General features: G+C 47.1%; 1 protein-coding gene across 2 annotated transcripts in view; it reads left to right on the top strand.

Moving 5' to 3' along the window:
* The window catches only part of GSK3B (glycogen synthase kinase 3 beta), a 98,925-nt gene that overhangs the window by 75,282 nt on the left and 9,142 nt on the right, over window positions 1–14,501 (top strand). For both annotated transcript variants that reach the window (XM_077293624.1, XM_077293623.1), the window contains exons 6-8: window positions 12,165–12,271; window positions 12,812–12,909; window positions 13,781–13,876. In XM_077293624.1, coding sequence (XP_077149739.1) covers window positions 12,165–12,271; window positions 12,812–12,909; window positions 13,781–13,876 — 301 coding nt within the window. The remainder of the gene's footprint in view (window positions 1–12,164; window positions 12,272–12,811; window positions 12,910–13,780; window positions 13,877–14,501) is intronic.

Below are 14,501 nucleotides of genomic sequence, written 5' to 3'. Positions count from 1 at the left end.
CAATAAAAGACCTGACAAATTTCAGTTGGTGGATAATGAATCTATAATATATGAAAGTTTAATTGTAATCATTACATTATGGTAAATAATGAAATTTAACACTATATGCTAATTTTTTGAGAAGGACCTGTACTGTGTGTACAGATATCAGGCGTTATATACAGGGGATATGTGACCGGTATATACTATGTGTACAGATATCAGGGGTTATATACAGGGGATATGTGACCGGTATATACCATGTGTACAGATATCAGGGGTTATATACAGGAGGATATGTGACCGGTATATACTATGTGTACAGATATCAGGGGTTATATACAGGAGATATGTGACCGGTATATACTATGTGTACAGATATCAGGGGTTATATACAGGGGATATGTGACCGGTATATACCATGTGTACAGATATCAGGGGTTATATACAGGGGATATGTGACCGGTATATACCGTGTGTACAGATATCAGGGGTTATATACAGGGGATATGTGACCGGTATATACTATGTGTACAGATATCAGGGGTTATATACAGGGGATATGTGACCGGTATATACTGTGTGTACAGATATCAGGCGTTATATACAGGGGATATGTGACCGGTATATACTATGTGTACAGATATCAGGGGTTATATACAAGGGATATGTGACCGGTATATACTATGTGTACAGATATCAGGTGTTATATACAGGGGATATGTGACCGGTATATACTATGTGTACAGATATCAGGGGTTATATACAGGGGATATGTGACCGGTATATACTGTGTACAGATATCAGGGGTTATATACAGGGGATATGTGACCGGTATATACTATGTGTACACAGATATCAGGGGTTATATACAGGGGATATGTGGCCGGTATATACCATGTGTACAGATATCAGGGGTTATATACAGGGGATATGTGACCGGTATATACTATGTGTACAGATATCAGGGGTTATATACAGGGGATATGTGACCGGTATATACCATGTGTACAGATATCAGGGGTTATATACAGGGGATATGTGACCGGTATATACCGTGTGCAGAGATATCAGGGGTTATATACAGGAGGATATGTGACCGGTATATACTGTGTACAGATATCAGGGGTTATATACAGGGGATATGTGACCGGTATATACTATGTGTACAGATATCAGGGGTTATATACAGGGGATATGTGACCGGTATATACTATGTGTACAGATATCAGGGGTTATATACAGGGGATATGTGACCGGTATATACCATGTGTACAGATATCAGGGGTTATATACAGGGGATATGTGACCGGTATATACCGTGTGCAGAGATATCAGGGGTTATATACAGGAGGATATGTGACCGGTATATACTGTGTACAGATATCAGGGGTTATATACAGGGGATATGTGACCGGTATATACTATGTGTACAGATATCAGGGGTTATATACAGGGGATATGTGACCAGTATATACTGTGTGTACAGATATCAGGGGTTATATACAGGGGATATGTGACCGGTATATACCGTGTACAGATATCAGGGGTTATATACAGGAGATATGTGACCGGTATATACCATGTGTACAGATATCAGGGGTTATATACAGGGGATATGTGACCGGTATATACCATGTGTACAGATATCAGGGGTTATATACAGGGGATATGTGACCGGTATATACCATGTGTACAGATATCAGGGGTTATATACAGGAGATATGTGACCGGTATATACCATGTGTACAGATATCAGGGGTTATATACAGGGGATATGTGACCGGTATATACCATGTGTACAGATATCAGGGGTTATATACAGGGGATATGTGACCGGTATATACTGTGTACAGATATCAGGGGTTATATACAGGAGGATATGTGGCCGGTATATACTATGTGTACAGATATCAGGGGTTATATACAGGGGATATGTGACCGGTATATACTATGTGTACACAGATATCAGGGGTTATATACAGGGGATATGTGACCGGTATATACTGTGTGTACAGATATCAGGGGTTATATACAGGGGATATGTGACCGGTATATACTGTGTACACAGATATCAGGGGTTATATACAGGGGATATGTGACCGGTATATACTATGTGTACAGATATCAGGGGTTATATACAGGGGATATGTGACCGGTATATACCATGTGTACAGATATCAGGGGTTATATACAGGGGATATGTGACCGGTATATACTATGTGTACACAGATATCAGGGGTTATATACAGGGGATATGTGACCGGTATATACTGTGTGTACAGATATCAGGGGTTATATACAGGGGATATGTGACCGGTATATACTGTGTACACAGATATCAGGGGTTATATACAGGGGATATGTGACCGGTATATACTATGTGTACAGATATCAGGGGTTATATACAGGGGATATGTGACCGGTATATACTGTGTACACAGATATCAGGGGTTATATACAGGGGATATGTGACCGGTATATACTATGTGTACAGATATCAGGGGTTATATACAGGGGATATGTGACCGGTATATACCATGTGTACAGATATCAGGGGATATGTGACCGGTATATACTGTGTGTACAGATATCAGGGGTTATATACAGGGGATATGTGACCGGTATATACTGTGTACACAGATATCAGGGGTTATATACAGGGGATATGTGACCGGTATATACTATGTGTACAGATATCAGGGGTTATATACAGGAGATATGTGACCGGTATATACCATGTGTACAGATATCAGGGGTTATATACAGGAGATATGTGACCAGTATATACCATGTGTACAGACATCAGGGGTTATATACAGGGGATATGTGACCGGTATATACTATGTGTACACAGATATCAGGGGTTATATACAGGGGATATGTGACCGGTATATACTGTGTGTACAGATATCAGGGGTTATATACAGGGGATATGTGACCGGTATATACTGTGTACACAGATATCAGGGGTTATATACAGGGGATATGTGACCGGTATATACTATGTGTACAGATATCAGGGGTTATATACAGGGGATATGTGACCGGTATATACTATGTGTACAGATATCAGGGGTTATATACAGGGGATATGTGACCGGTATATACCATGTGTACAGATATCAGGGGTTATATACAGGGGATATGTGACCGGTATATACCGTGTGTACAGATATCAGGCGTTATATACAGGAGATATGTGACCGGTATATACCGTGTACAGATATCAGGGGTTATATACAGGGGATATGTGACCGGTATATACCATGTGTACAGATATCAGGGGTTATATACAGGGGATATGTGACCGGTATATACCGTGTGTACAGATATCAGGGGTTATATACAGGAGATATGTGACCGGTATATACTATGTGTACAGATATCAGGGGTTATATACAGGGGATATGTGACCGGTATATACCATGTGTACAGATATCAGGGGTTATATACAGAGGATATGTGACCGGTATATACTATGTGTACAGATATCAGGGGTTATATACAGGGGATATGTGACTGGTATATACCATGTGTACAGATATTAGGGGTTATATACAGGGGATATGTGACCGGTATATACCATGTGTACAGACATCAGGGGTTATATACAGGGGATATGTGACCGGTATATACTATGTGTACACAGATATCGGGTTATATACAGGGGATATGTGACCGGTATATACCATGTGTGTACAGATATCAGGGGTTATATACAGGGGATATGTGACCGGTATATACCATGTGTACAGATATCAGGGGTTATATACAGGGGATATGTGACCGGTATATACCATGTGTACAGATATCAGGGGTTATATACAGGGGATATGTGACCGGTATATACCGTGTGTACAGATATCAGGGGTTATATACAGGGGATATGTGACCGGTATATACCGTGTGTACAGATATCAGGGGTTATATACAGGGGATATGTGACCGGTATATACTATGTGTACAGATATCAGGGGTTATATACAGGGGATATGTGACCGGTATATACTATGTGTACAGATATCAGGGGTTATATACAGGGGATATGTGACCGGTATATACCGTGTGTACAGATATCAGGGGTTATATACAGGAGATATGTGACCGGTATATACTATGTGTACAGATATCAGGGGTTATATACAGGGGATATGTGACCGGTATGTACTATGTGTACACAGATATCAGGGGTTATATACAGGGGATATGTGACCGGTATATACTATGTGTACAGATATCAGGGGTTATATACAGGGGATATGTGACCGGTATATACCGTGTGTACAGATATCAGGGGTTATATACAGGGGATATGTCCCGGTATATACTATGTGTACAGATATCAGGGGTTATATACAGGGGATATGTGACCGGTATATACCGTGTGTACAGATATCAGGGGTTATATACAGGGGATATGTCCCGGTATATACTATGTGTACAGATATCAGGGGTTATATACAGGGGATATGTGACCGATATATACCGTGTGTACAGATATCAGGGGTTATATACAGGGGATATGTGACTGGTATATACCGTGTGTACAGATATCAGGGGTTATATACAGGGGATATGTGACCGGTATATACCGTGTGTACAGATATCAGGGGTTATATACAGGAGATATGTGACCGGTATATACCGTGTGTACAGATATCAGGGGTTATATACAGGGGATATGTGACCGGTATATACCGTGTGTACAGATATCAGGGGTTATATACAGGGGATATGTGACCGGTATATACTATGTGTACAGATATCAGGGGTTATATACAGGGGATATGTGACCGGTATATACCGTGTGTACAGATATCAGGGGTTATATACAGGGGATATGTGACCGGTATATACCGTGTGTACAGATATCAGGGGTTATATACAGGGGATATGTGACCGGTATATACCGTGTGTACAGATATCAGGGGTTATATACAGGGGATATGTGACCGGTATATACTATGTGTACAGATATCAGGGGTTATATACAGGGGATATGTGACCGGTATATACCGTGTGTACAGATATCAGGGGTTATATACAGGGGATATGTCCCGGTATATACTATGTGTACAGATATCAGGGGTTATATACAGGGGATATGTGACCGGTATATACCGTGTGTACAGATATCAGGGGTTATATACAGGGGATATGTGACCGGTATATACTATGTGTACAGATATCAGGGGTTATATACAGGGGATATGTGACCGGTATATACTATGTGTACAGATATCAGGGGTTATATACAGGGGATATGTGACCGGTATATACCGTGTGTACAGATATCAGGGGTCATATACAGGGGATATGTCCCGGTATATACTATGTGTACAGATATCAGGGGTTATATACAGGGGATATGTGACCGGTATATACCATGTGTACAGATATCAGGGGTTATATACAGGGGATATGTGACCGGTATATACTATGTGTACAGATATCAGGGGTTATATACAGGGGATATGTGACCGGTATATACTATGTGTACAGATATCAGGGGTTATATACAGGGGATATGTGACCGGTATATACCGTGTGTACAGATATCAGGGGTTATATACAGGGGATATGTGACCGGTATATACCGTGTGTACAGATATCAGGGGTTATATACAGGGGATATGTGACCGGTATATTCTTTAACCCCTTAATGACCGCCGATGAATCTTTTAACAGCAGCGGTTAAGGGTAATTATTCCTCAGCTCGGTTTTTAACTGCACTGAGAAATAAGGTTACAGCGCTCCCCATTGTCAGAAAATCTCCGGGGTCTAAGCTACTGGGGGGTAGCTGAGACCTTGGAGTACACGATTAAGGTCGGATTGTCCCGTCACGTAATCGGCGTTATTCACTGAATAACAGAAATCACAAAAAAGCCTGATTTTCAGTTAATCTTACTCCACTCTGATATGATCTAGCATATCAGAGGAGAGAGAGATGGCCCCCCCCCCCCCCACCCGGGCCCCCCCCCCACCGGACCCCCTCCCCACTATCTTCGCCTTCCCCCGACACTTCACGTATCTTCCTGGAATGAAAATGGCAGGCGCATGTTGGCCGGTACCAGGCAACAATAGGAGATGTTTCCTATTGGTTCGTTTTGATCAAAATAAAATAAAAATAGTAAGTCAAGCCCCCCTTTATCACTCCATTAGTTAGATAAAAATTATAAAATACAAAAAAATCCTTTCCATTCTTTGCTGTTCGCGTTGGGTTTAGAGCTGTGGTTAGGGTTGGGTTGGGGCTGTGTTGGGGGTAGGGGCTGTGTTGGGGGTAGGGGCTGTGTTGAGGTTAGGGACTGTGTTGGGGGTAGGGGCTGTGTTGGGGGTAGGGGCTGTGTTGAGGTTAGGGGCTGTGTTGGGGGTAGGGGCTGTGTTGGGGGTAGGGGCTGTGTTGGGGGTAGGGGCTGTGTTGGGGGTAGGGGCTGTGTTGGGGGTAGGGGCTGTGTTGGGGGTAGGGGCTGTGTTGGGGGTAGGGGCTGTGTTGGGGGTAGGGGCTGTGTTGGGGGTAGGGGCTGTGTTGGGGGTAGGGGCTGTGTTGAGGTTAGGGACTGTGTTGGGGGTAGGGGCTGTGTTGGGGGTAGGGGCTGTGTTGGGGGTAGGGGCTGTGTTGGGGGTAGGGGCTGTGTTGGGGGTAGGGGCTGTGTTGGGGGTAGGGGCTGTGTTGGGGGTAGGGGCTGTGTTGGGGGTAGGGGCTGTGTTGGGGGTAGGGGCTGTGTTGGGGGTAGGGGCTGTGTTGGGGGTAGGCGCTGTGTTGGGGGTAGGGGCTGTGTTGGGGGTAGGGTTTGGTTTAGGGCTGTATATACACATGCCAGAACTGATAACATGAAAAGACCATATTAATAGGAAATACTCTTTAAAGAGCAACGTGGTAACCATAAGAAAGAAAAAAGAGCTTACAATTCCCAAATGTAACTATTGGTATTAGATAAGTAACAAATGCCATAAGAATGTTTTTTAGAAACATTTATACAAAGCTTTATTACCACATCAATATAAAAACAGGCAAATAAGTACACACAATAAAAAATACTGGACAGGTAAGTTATATGACGATGCAAACAGGCAGTGACAGGCTATCCATAACACAGGGGTACTCAACCAATGACACCATGTACTATTTTTAGAAAAATATACATATGAGTATCCCCAGCCAAAAAGTATATAAATGGGTGAGCTACATATACAATGCCTACAAGTAGTATTCAACCCCCTGCAGATTTAGCAGGTTTAATAAGATGCAAATAAGTTAGAGCCTTCAAACTTCAAACAAGAGCAGGATTTATTAACAGATGCATAAATCTTACAAACCAAAAAGTTTTGTTGCTCAGTTAAATTTTTATAAATTTTAAACATAAAAGTGTGGGTCAATTATTATTCAACCCCTAGGTTTAATATTTTGTGGAATAACCTTTGTTTGCAATTACAGCTAATAATCGTCTTTTATAAGACCTGATCAGGCCGGCACAGGTCTCTGGAGTTATCTTGGCCCACTCCTCCATGCAGATCTTCTCCAAGTTATCTAGGTTCTTTGGGTGTCTCATGTGGACTTTAATCTTGAGCTCCTTCCACAAGTTTTCAATTGGGTTAAGGTCAGGAGACTGACTAGGCCACTGCAACACCTTGATTTTTTGCCTCTTGAACCAGGCCTTGGTTTTCTTGGCTGTGTGCTTTGGGTCGTTGTCTTGTTGGAAGATGAAATGAAGACCCATCTTAAGATCCTTGATGGAGGAGCGGAGGTTCTTGGCCAAAATCTCCAGGTAGGCCTTGCTATCCATCTTCCCATGGATGCGGACCAGATGGCCAGGCCCCTTGGCTGAGAAACAGCCCCACAGCATGATGCTGCCACCACAATGCTTGACTGTAGGGATGGTATTCTTGGGGTCGTATGCAGTGTCATCCAGTCTCCAAACGTCACGTGTGTGGTTGGCACCAAAGATCTCGATCTTGGTCTCATCAGACCAGAGAACCTTGAACCAGTCAGTCTCAGAGTCCTCCAAGTGATCATGAGCAAACTGTAGACGAGCCTTGACATGACGCTTTGAAAGTAAAGGTACCTTACGGGCTCGTCTGGAACAGAGACCATTACGGTGGAGTACGTTACTTATGGTATTGACTGAAACCAATTTCCCCACTGCCATGAGATCTTCCCGGAGATGCTTCCTTGTTGTCCTTGGGTTAGCTTTGACTCTTCGGACAAGCCTGGCCTCGGCACGGGAGGAAACTTTCAAAGGCTGTCCAGGCCGTGGAAGGCTAACAGTAGTTCCATAAGCCTTGCACTTCCGGATTATGCTCCCAACAGTGGAGACAGGTAGGCCCAACTCCTTGGAAAGGGTTTTGTACCCCTTGCCAGCCTTGTGACCCTCCACAATCTTGTCTCTGATGGCCTTGGAATGCTCCTTTGTCTTTCCCATGTTGACCATGTTTGAGTGCTGTTCACAAGTTTGGGGAGGGTCTTAAATAGTCAGAAAAGGCTGGAAAAAGAGATAATTAATCCAAACATGTGAAGCTCATTGTTCTTTGTGCCTGAACTACTTCTTAATACTTTAGGGGAACCAAACAGGATTCTGGTGGGTTGAGGGGTTGAATAATAAATGACCCTCTGAAAAGACTTTTCACAATTTAAAAAAAAAATAAACCAAGAAATAACATTATTTTTTGCTGCAGTGTATTTCACACTTCCAGGCTGATCTACAGTCCAAATGTCACAATGCCAAGTTAATTCCAAATGTGTAAACCTGCTAAATCTGCAGGGGGTTGAATACTACTTGTAGGCACTGTAGTAACAACCAGCCTATTCCTTATTCTATACGTACATTGTGGTATAATAACCACAACACCGACCCGTAATGTATAAGCAAATATGGCAAAAAAGGGATAGATGCTGGATAAAGTAATATCTCACCCATTGGACAACACTAGGCACAGCTCGGATACCCCGTGTTGGGGTTAAGGTTGGGTTTAGGACTCTGTTGGGGTTAGGGTGGGGTTTAGGGCTGTGCTGGAGTTAGGGTGGGGTTTAGGGCTGTGTTGGAGTTAGGGTGGGGTTTAGGCCTGTGTTGGGTTTAGGGTGGGGTTTAGGCCTGTGTTGGGTTTAGGGTAGGGTTTAGGGCTGTGTTGGGTTTAGGGTAGGGTTTAGGGCTGTGTTGGGGTTAGGGTAAGGTTTAGGGCTGTGTTGGGTTTAGGGTAGTGTTTAGGGCTGTGTTGGGTTTAGGGTAGGGGTTAGGGCTGTGTGGGGTTTAGGGTAGGGTTTAGGGCTGTGTTGGGTTTAGGGTAGGGTTTAGGGCTGTGTTGGGTTTAGGGTAGGGGTTTAGGGCTGTGTTGGGGTTAGGGTAAGGTTTAGGGCTGTGTTGGGTTTAGGGTAGTGTTTAGGGCTGTGTTGGGTTTACGGTAGGGGTTAGGGCTGTGTTGGGTTTACGGTAGGGTTTAGGGCTGTGTTGGGTTTAGGGTAGGGGTTAGGGCTGTGTTGGGGTTAGGGTGTGGTTTAGGGCTGTGTTGGGGTTAGGGAAGGGGTTAGGGCTGTGTTGGGGTTAGGTAAGGATTTAGGGCTGTGTTGGAGTTAGGGTAGTGTTTAGGGCTATGTTGGGGTTAGGGAAGGGTTTAGGGCTGTGTTGGGGTTAGGGTAGGGTTTAGGGCTGTGTTGGGGTTAGGGTAGGGTTTAGGGCTGTGTTGGGGTTAGGGTAGGGGTTAGGGCTGTGTTGGGGTTAGGGCTGTGTTGGGGTTAGGGCTGTGTTGGGGTTAGGGCTGTGTTGGGTTTAGGGTAGGGGTTAGGGCTGTGTTGGGGTTAGGGTAGGGTTTAGGGCTGTGTTGGGGTTAGGGTAGGGGTTAGGGCTGTGTTGGGGTTAGGGCTGTGTTGGGTTTAGGGTAGGGGTTAGGGCTGTGTTGGGGTTAGGGTGTGGTTTAGGGCTGTGTTGGGGTTAGGGAAGGGGTTAGGGCTGTGTTGGGGTTAGGGTAGTGTTTAGGGCTATGTTGGGGTTAGGGAAGGGTTTAGGGCTGTGTTGGTTAGGGTAGGGTTTAGGGCTGTGTTGGGGTTAGGGTAGGGGTTAGGGCTGTGTTGGGGTTAGGGCTGTGTTGGGGTTAGGGCTGTGTTGGGGTTAGGGCTGTGTTGGGGTTAGGGCTGTGTTGGGGTTAGGGCTGTGTTGGGGTTAGGGCTGTGTTGGGGTTAGGGCTGTGTTGGGGTTAGGGCTGTGTTGGGGTTAGGGCTGTGTTGGGGTTAGGGCTGTGTTGGGGTTAGGGCTGTGTTGGGGTTAGGGCTGTGTTGGGGTTAGGGCTGTGTTGGGGTTAGGGCTGTGTTGGGGTTAGGGCTGTGTTGGGGTTAGGGCTGTGTTGGGGTTTGGGCTGTGTTGGGGTTAGGTAAGGATTTAGGGCTGTGTTAGAGTTAGGGTAGTGTTTAGGGCCGTGTTGGAGTTAGGGTAGTGTTTAGGGCTGGGTTGGGGTAGGGGTTAGGGCTGTGTTGGGGTTAGGGCTGTGTTGGGGTTAGGGCTGTGTTGGGGTTAGGGCTGTGTTGGGGTTAGGGCTGTGTTGGGGTTAGGGCTGTGTTGGGGTTAGGGCTGTGTTGGGGTTAGGGCTGTGTTGGGGTTAGGGCTGTGTTGGGGTTAGGGCTGTGTTGGGGTTAGGGCTGTGTTGGGGTTAGGGCTGTGTTGGGGTTAGGGCTGTGTTGGGGTTAGGGCTGTGTTGGGGTTAGGGCTGTGTTGGGGTTAGGGCTGTGTTGGGGTTAGGGCTGTGTTGGGGTTAGGGCTGTGTTGGGGTTAGGGCTGTGTTGGGGTTAGGGCTGTGTTGGGGTTAGGGCTGTGTTGGGGTTAGGGCTGTGTTGGGGTTAGGGCTGTGTTGGGGTTAGGGCTGTGTTGGGGTTAGGGCTGTGTTGGGTTTAGGGTAGGGGTTAGGGCTGTGTTGGGGTTAGGGTAGTGTTTAGGGCCGTGTTGGAGTTAGGGTAGTGTTTAGGGCTGGGTTGGGGTAGGGGTTAGGGCTGTGTTGGGTTTAGGGTAGGGGTTTGGCTGTGTTGGGGTTAGGGAAGGGTTTACGGCTGTGTTGGGGTTAGGGTGTGGTTTACGGCTGTGTTGGGTTTAGGGTAGTGTTTAGGGCTGTGTTGGGTTTAGGGTAGGGGTTAGGGCTGTGCTGGGTTTACGGTAGGGTTTAGGGCTATGTTGGGTTTAGGGTAGGGGTTAGGGCTGTGTTGGGGTTAGGGTGTGGTTTAAGGCTGTGTTGGGTTTAGGTTAGTGTTTAGGGCTGTGTCGGGGTTAGGGTAGGGGTTAGGGCTGGGTTGGGGTTAAGGCTGTGTTGGGGTTGGAGTTTGAATTGATTTTTTTTTCACTGTTTAGCCACATCAGGGGGTCTCTAAATGCAACATCGTGCCCGCCATCTATTCCAGACAATTTTGCATTCAAAAAGTCAAACAGTGCTCCCTCTCTTCCGAGCTCTGCCATGCACCCAAACAGTGGCTTTCCCCCACATATGGGGTATCGGTGTACTCAGGAGAAATTGCACAACAAAGTTTGGAGTCCATTTTCTCCTGACACACTTGTAAAAATGAAAAAGCTTGGGTCTTAAGTAAATTTTTGTGAAAAAAGTTAAATGTTTATTTTTTCCTTCCACATTGCTTTAGTTCTCATGAAGCACCTGAAGGGTTAATAAACTTCTTGAATGTGGTTTTGAGCACCTTGAGGGGTGCAGTTTTTAGAATGGTGTCACACTTGGTTATTTTCTATCATATAGACCCCTCAAAATGACTTCAAATGTGATGTGGTCCATAAAGAAAAAATGATTTTGTTGTAAAAATGAGAAATCGCTGGTCAACTTTTAACCCTTATAACTCCCTAACAAAAAAATTGTATCCAAAATTGTGCTGATGTAAAGTAGACATGTGGGATATGTTACTTATTAACTATTTTTGTGTGACATATCTCTGTGATTTAAGGGCACAAAAATAAAAAGTTAGAGAATTGCAAAAGTTTGTAAAATTTTGTCAAATTTTCATTTTTTTTTCATAAATAAATGCAAGTTATATTGAAGAATTTTTACCACTATCATGAAGTAGAATATGTCACGAGAAAACTTTCTCAGAATCAGTCGGAAACGTTGGGGCGTTCCAGAGTTATAACCTCAAAAAGTGACAGTGGTCAGAATTGTAAAAATTGTCGCTAAGGGGTTAAATATCACCGTTTTCTCTTTGTTTTCAGTGCGAAGCAGCTCGTCCGCGGGGAGCCCAACGTGTCGTACATTTGCTCTCGGTACTATAGGGCCCCAGAGTTGATCTTTGGGGCCACTGACTACACCTCCAGCATAGGTAAGGCAGGGGCCATGTCTGGGGTGCGCTGATATTTCGGCTCTGCTGTTTCCTGCTTTTATCTTCATTGTGACTGATAGCGGGTGGGTGTTGGGATGCTCCCTGTACAGTGGGGCCCCTGCGTGCCTGATCGGAGGATGGTCAGGATGAGGTGCGGGTACCGCGAGGCGCCTGTGTGATGGCTGCTGACCACTCCTCATCTCCGACACTGCAGCCTGTACATCGCTGACCCCGTATAATGGAAGTCACCCGCCTGCCTGCGTCATCTATACTCTTCACACCTGTCCAGGCTGCAGCTGGTTCAGATAGAGGGGGGCCGACAGCATGGAGGCCTGTACACTGGCGCCCTAACGCCTCATCCTGCAGTCACAGCCGGAGCTGCGGAGCCTCCTGTCACACATCCACTGCCGCAGTGCAGCACAGCTCTGCAGGCTGGGAGTCTATGGCACAATGCGTCACCCGGGCATTTATTGGGAGCGGTACTCCAAGATGGCGGCGCTGCTACCAGTCAGACCTGACGACTTTTCTTTCCTTCCTTAGATGTGTGGTCAGCGGGCTGCGTGCTGGCAGAGCTTCTCCTGGGTCAGCCCATCTTCCCCGGTGACAGCGGCGTTGATCAGCTGGTGGAAATTATCAAGGTGAGTGCTGCGGCCTCCCAGGGTGTCATTTCCTGGCCTCCGCCTTCCCGCGCTGGGCCACAGTCACCAGTCGGTATGATGGTGGCCATTGCTCCCTGTTGATATCTGGACGGGTTGTATCTGTGCTGCCCTCTAGTGTCACATTTCGGTATTGCAGTGCTTCTGCTGGCAGTGAGGCAACACATAAGGGGCTGCCGCTTCCTCCCTGGTGGTCTTGAACCTGCTCTGATCCCACTTTATTCTCCTCACAGTCGGCCTCTTTCAGGCCTCGCTCTTCTCTCCGCGTCGTCCTTTGGGGGCTTATCTGTAGGGCAGATGTCCCCCTGGGCACAGACGCGTCCCCCTGGGCACAGACGCCGTCAAGTAGAGGAATATTGGTATACGTCTCGCCTGGGTCGGGCACTACTACACTAGGAGCGGTGTGATGTAGCAGAGCCAGACTGTGCGCGCTCCTGGTCGGTATCCCATGCAGTTGAGGTGCGGGCTGAGATACACCTATAGGGGTACGGCTATACTGCGGCCGGCGTTCTCAGACCCCTTTGGGGTTTCCCGGTGACTGGCGCACATCTCAGATCCCCCGCAGTGACTCCGATCTACACTGTGGCTTGTGTCCTCTGACATGCCGGGGGTCCCTGTCGTGGTCTGGTCACATTCTAGGACGGCGGGCCGCGTACGCTGCTGTGAGCGCAGCCCGTCTGCACATAGGAGGGTTACCTGAATATTGGACACTTAGGTATCAGGTTACGGCCTCCAGCCGCTGCCATGTATTCTGATGAATTCTGGTGGGGGGATCACTGCACCCCCATGTTCTGGGCACCCTGCCATGGGACCTCGGGCCGCTGCTGTCTAATCTCGTGGCGTTTTCTTGCAGGTCCTGGGGACCCCAACGCGGGAGCAGATCAGAGAAATGAACCCCAACTACACAGAGTTCAAGTTCCCCCAGATAAAGGCGCACCCCTGGACTAAGGTGAGACCCTCGGACGAGCCACCCCTGACTTCCCTGACCGCTGACTGTAGGGGTGGGATTTGACCTCTGCCTCCCGGTGTGGGGAGAGGAGGGGCATAGTGTCTGGGGGGGGGGGGGGCACGGTGTCCGGGGGGCTCGGTGTCCAGAGGAGGGGGAGGGCACAGTATCCGGAGGGTGGGCACGGTGTCCAGGGGGGGGAGGGCACGGTGTCCAGAGGGGGGGGGGGGCACGATGTCCGAAGTGAGGGCACGGTGTCCAGCGGGGGGCACGGTGTCCGGGGGGGACAGCTGACAGCCCTGGTGCAATTCTGGGAGTCCTTTAACCCTGTGCCCATACGTCAGACCCCTGTGCATGGCGCTCCTGGGGGCCTGACCCCCTGTAGGTGAGTGTGACGAGACCCCATGTAGGGGCTGCTGTACATGGTGCCGCTGGGTGGGCGTGTGAGATACAGCAGGGAGCCTCGGACCCCCACTATTGGGTAATGCGGGGGGTTTGTCACCTTGCACCATCTCATTGACCTCCCCACCAGTTCCCGGCCCCCTTCCATCTCATCTGCTCCATGACAAAGAATCACAAGCCGCACACTCAGTCAGATCTATTTTTTTTTTTTTTTTTTTTTATTTTT

This window comes from Ranitomeya variabilis, chromosome 3 (genome assembly GCF_051348905.1).
Source record: "Ranitomeya variabilis isolate aRanVar5 chromosome 3, aRanVar5.hap1, whole genome shotgun sequence".
Lineage (NCBI taxonomy): Eukaryota > Metazoa > Chordata > Amphibia > Anura > Dendrobatidae > Ranitomeya > Ranitomeya variabilis.
This window is presented reverse-complemented; position numbering and strand designations above follow the sequence as displayed.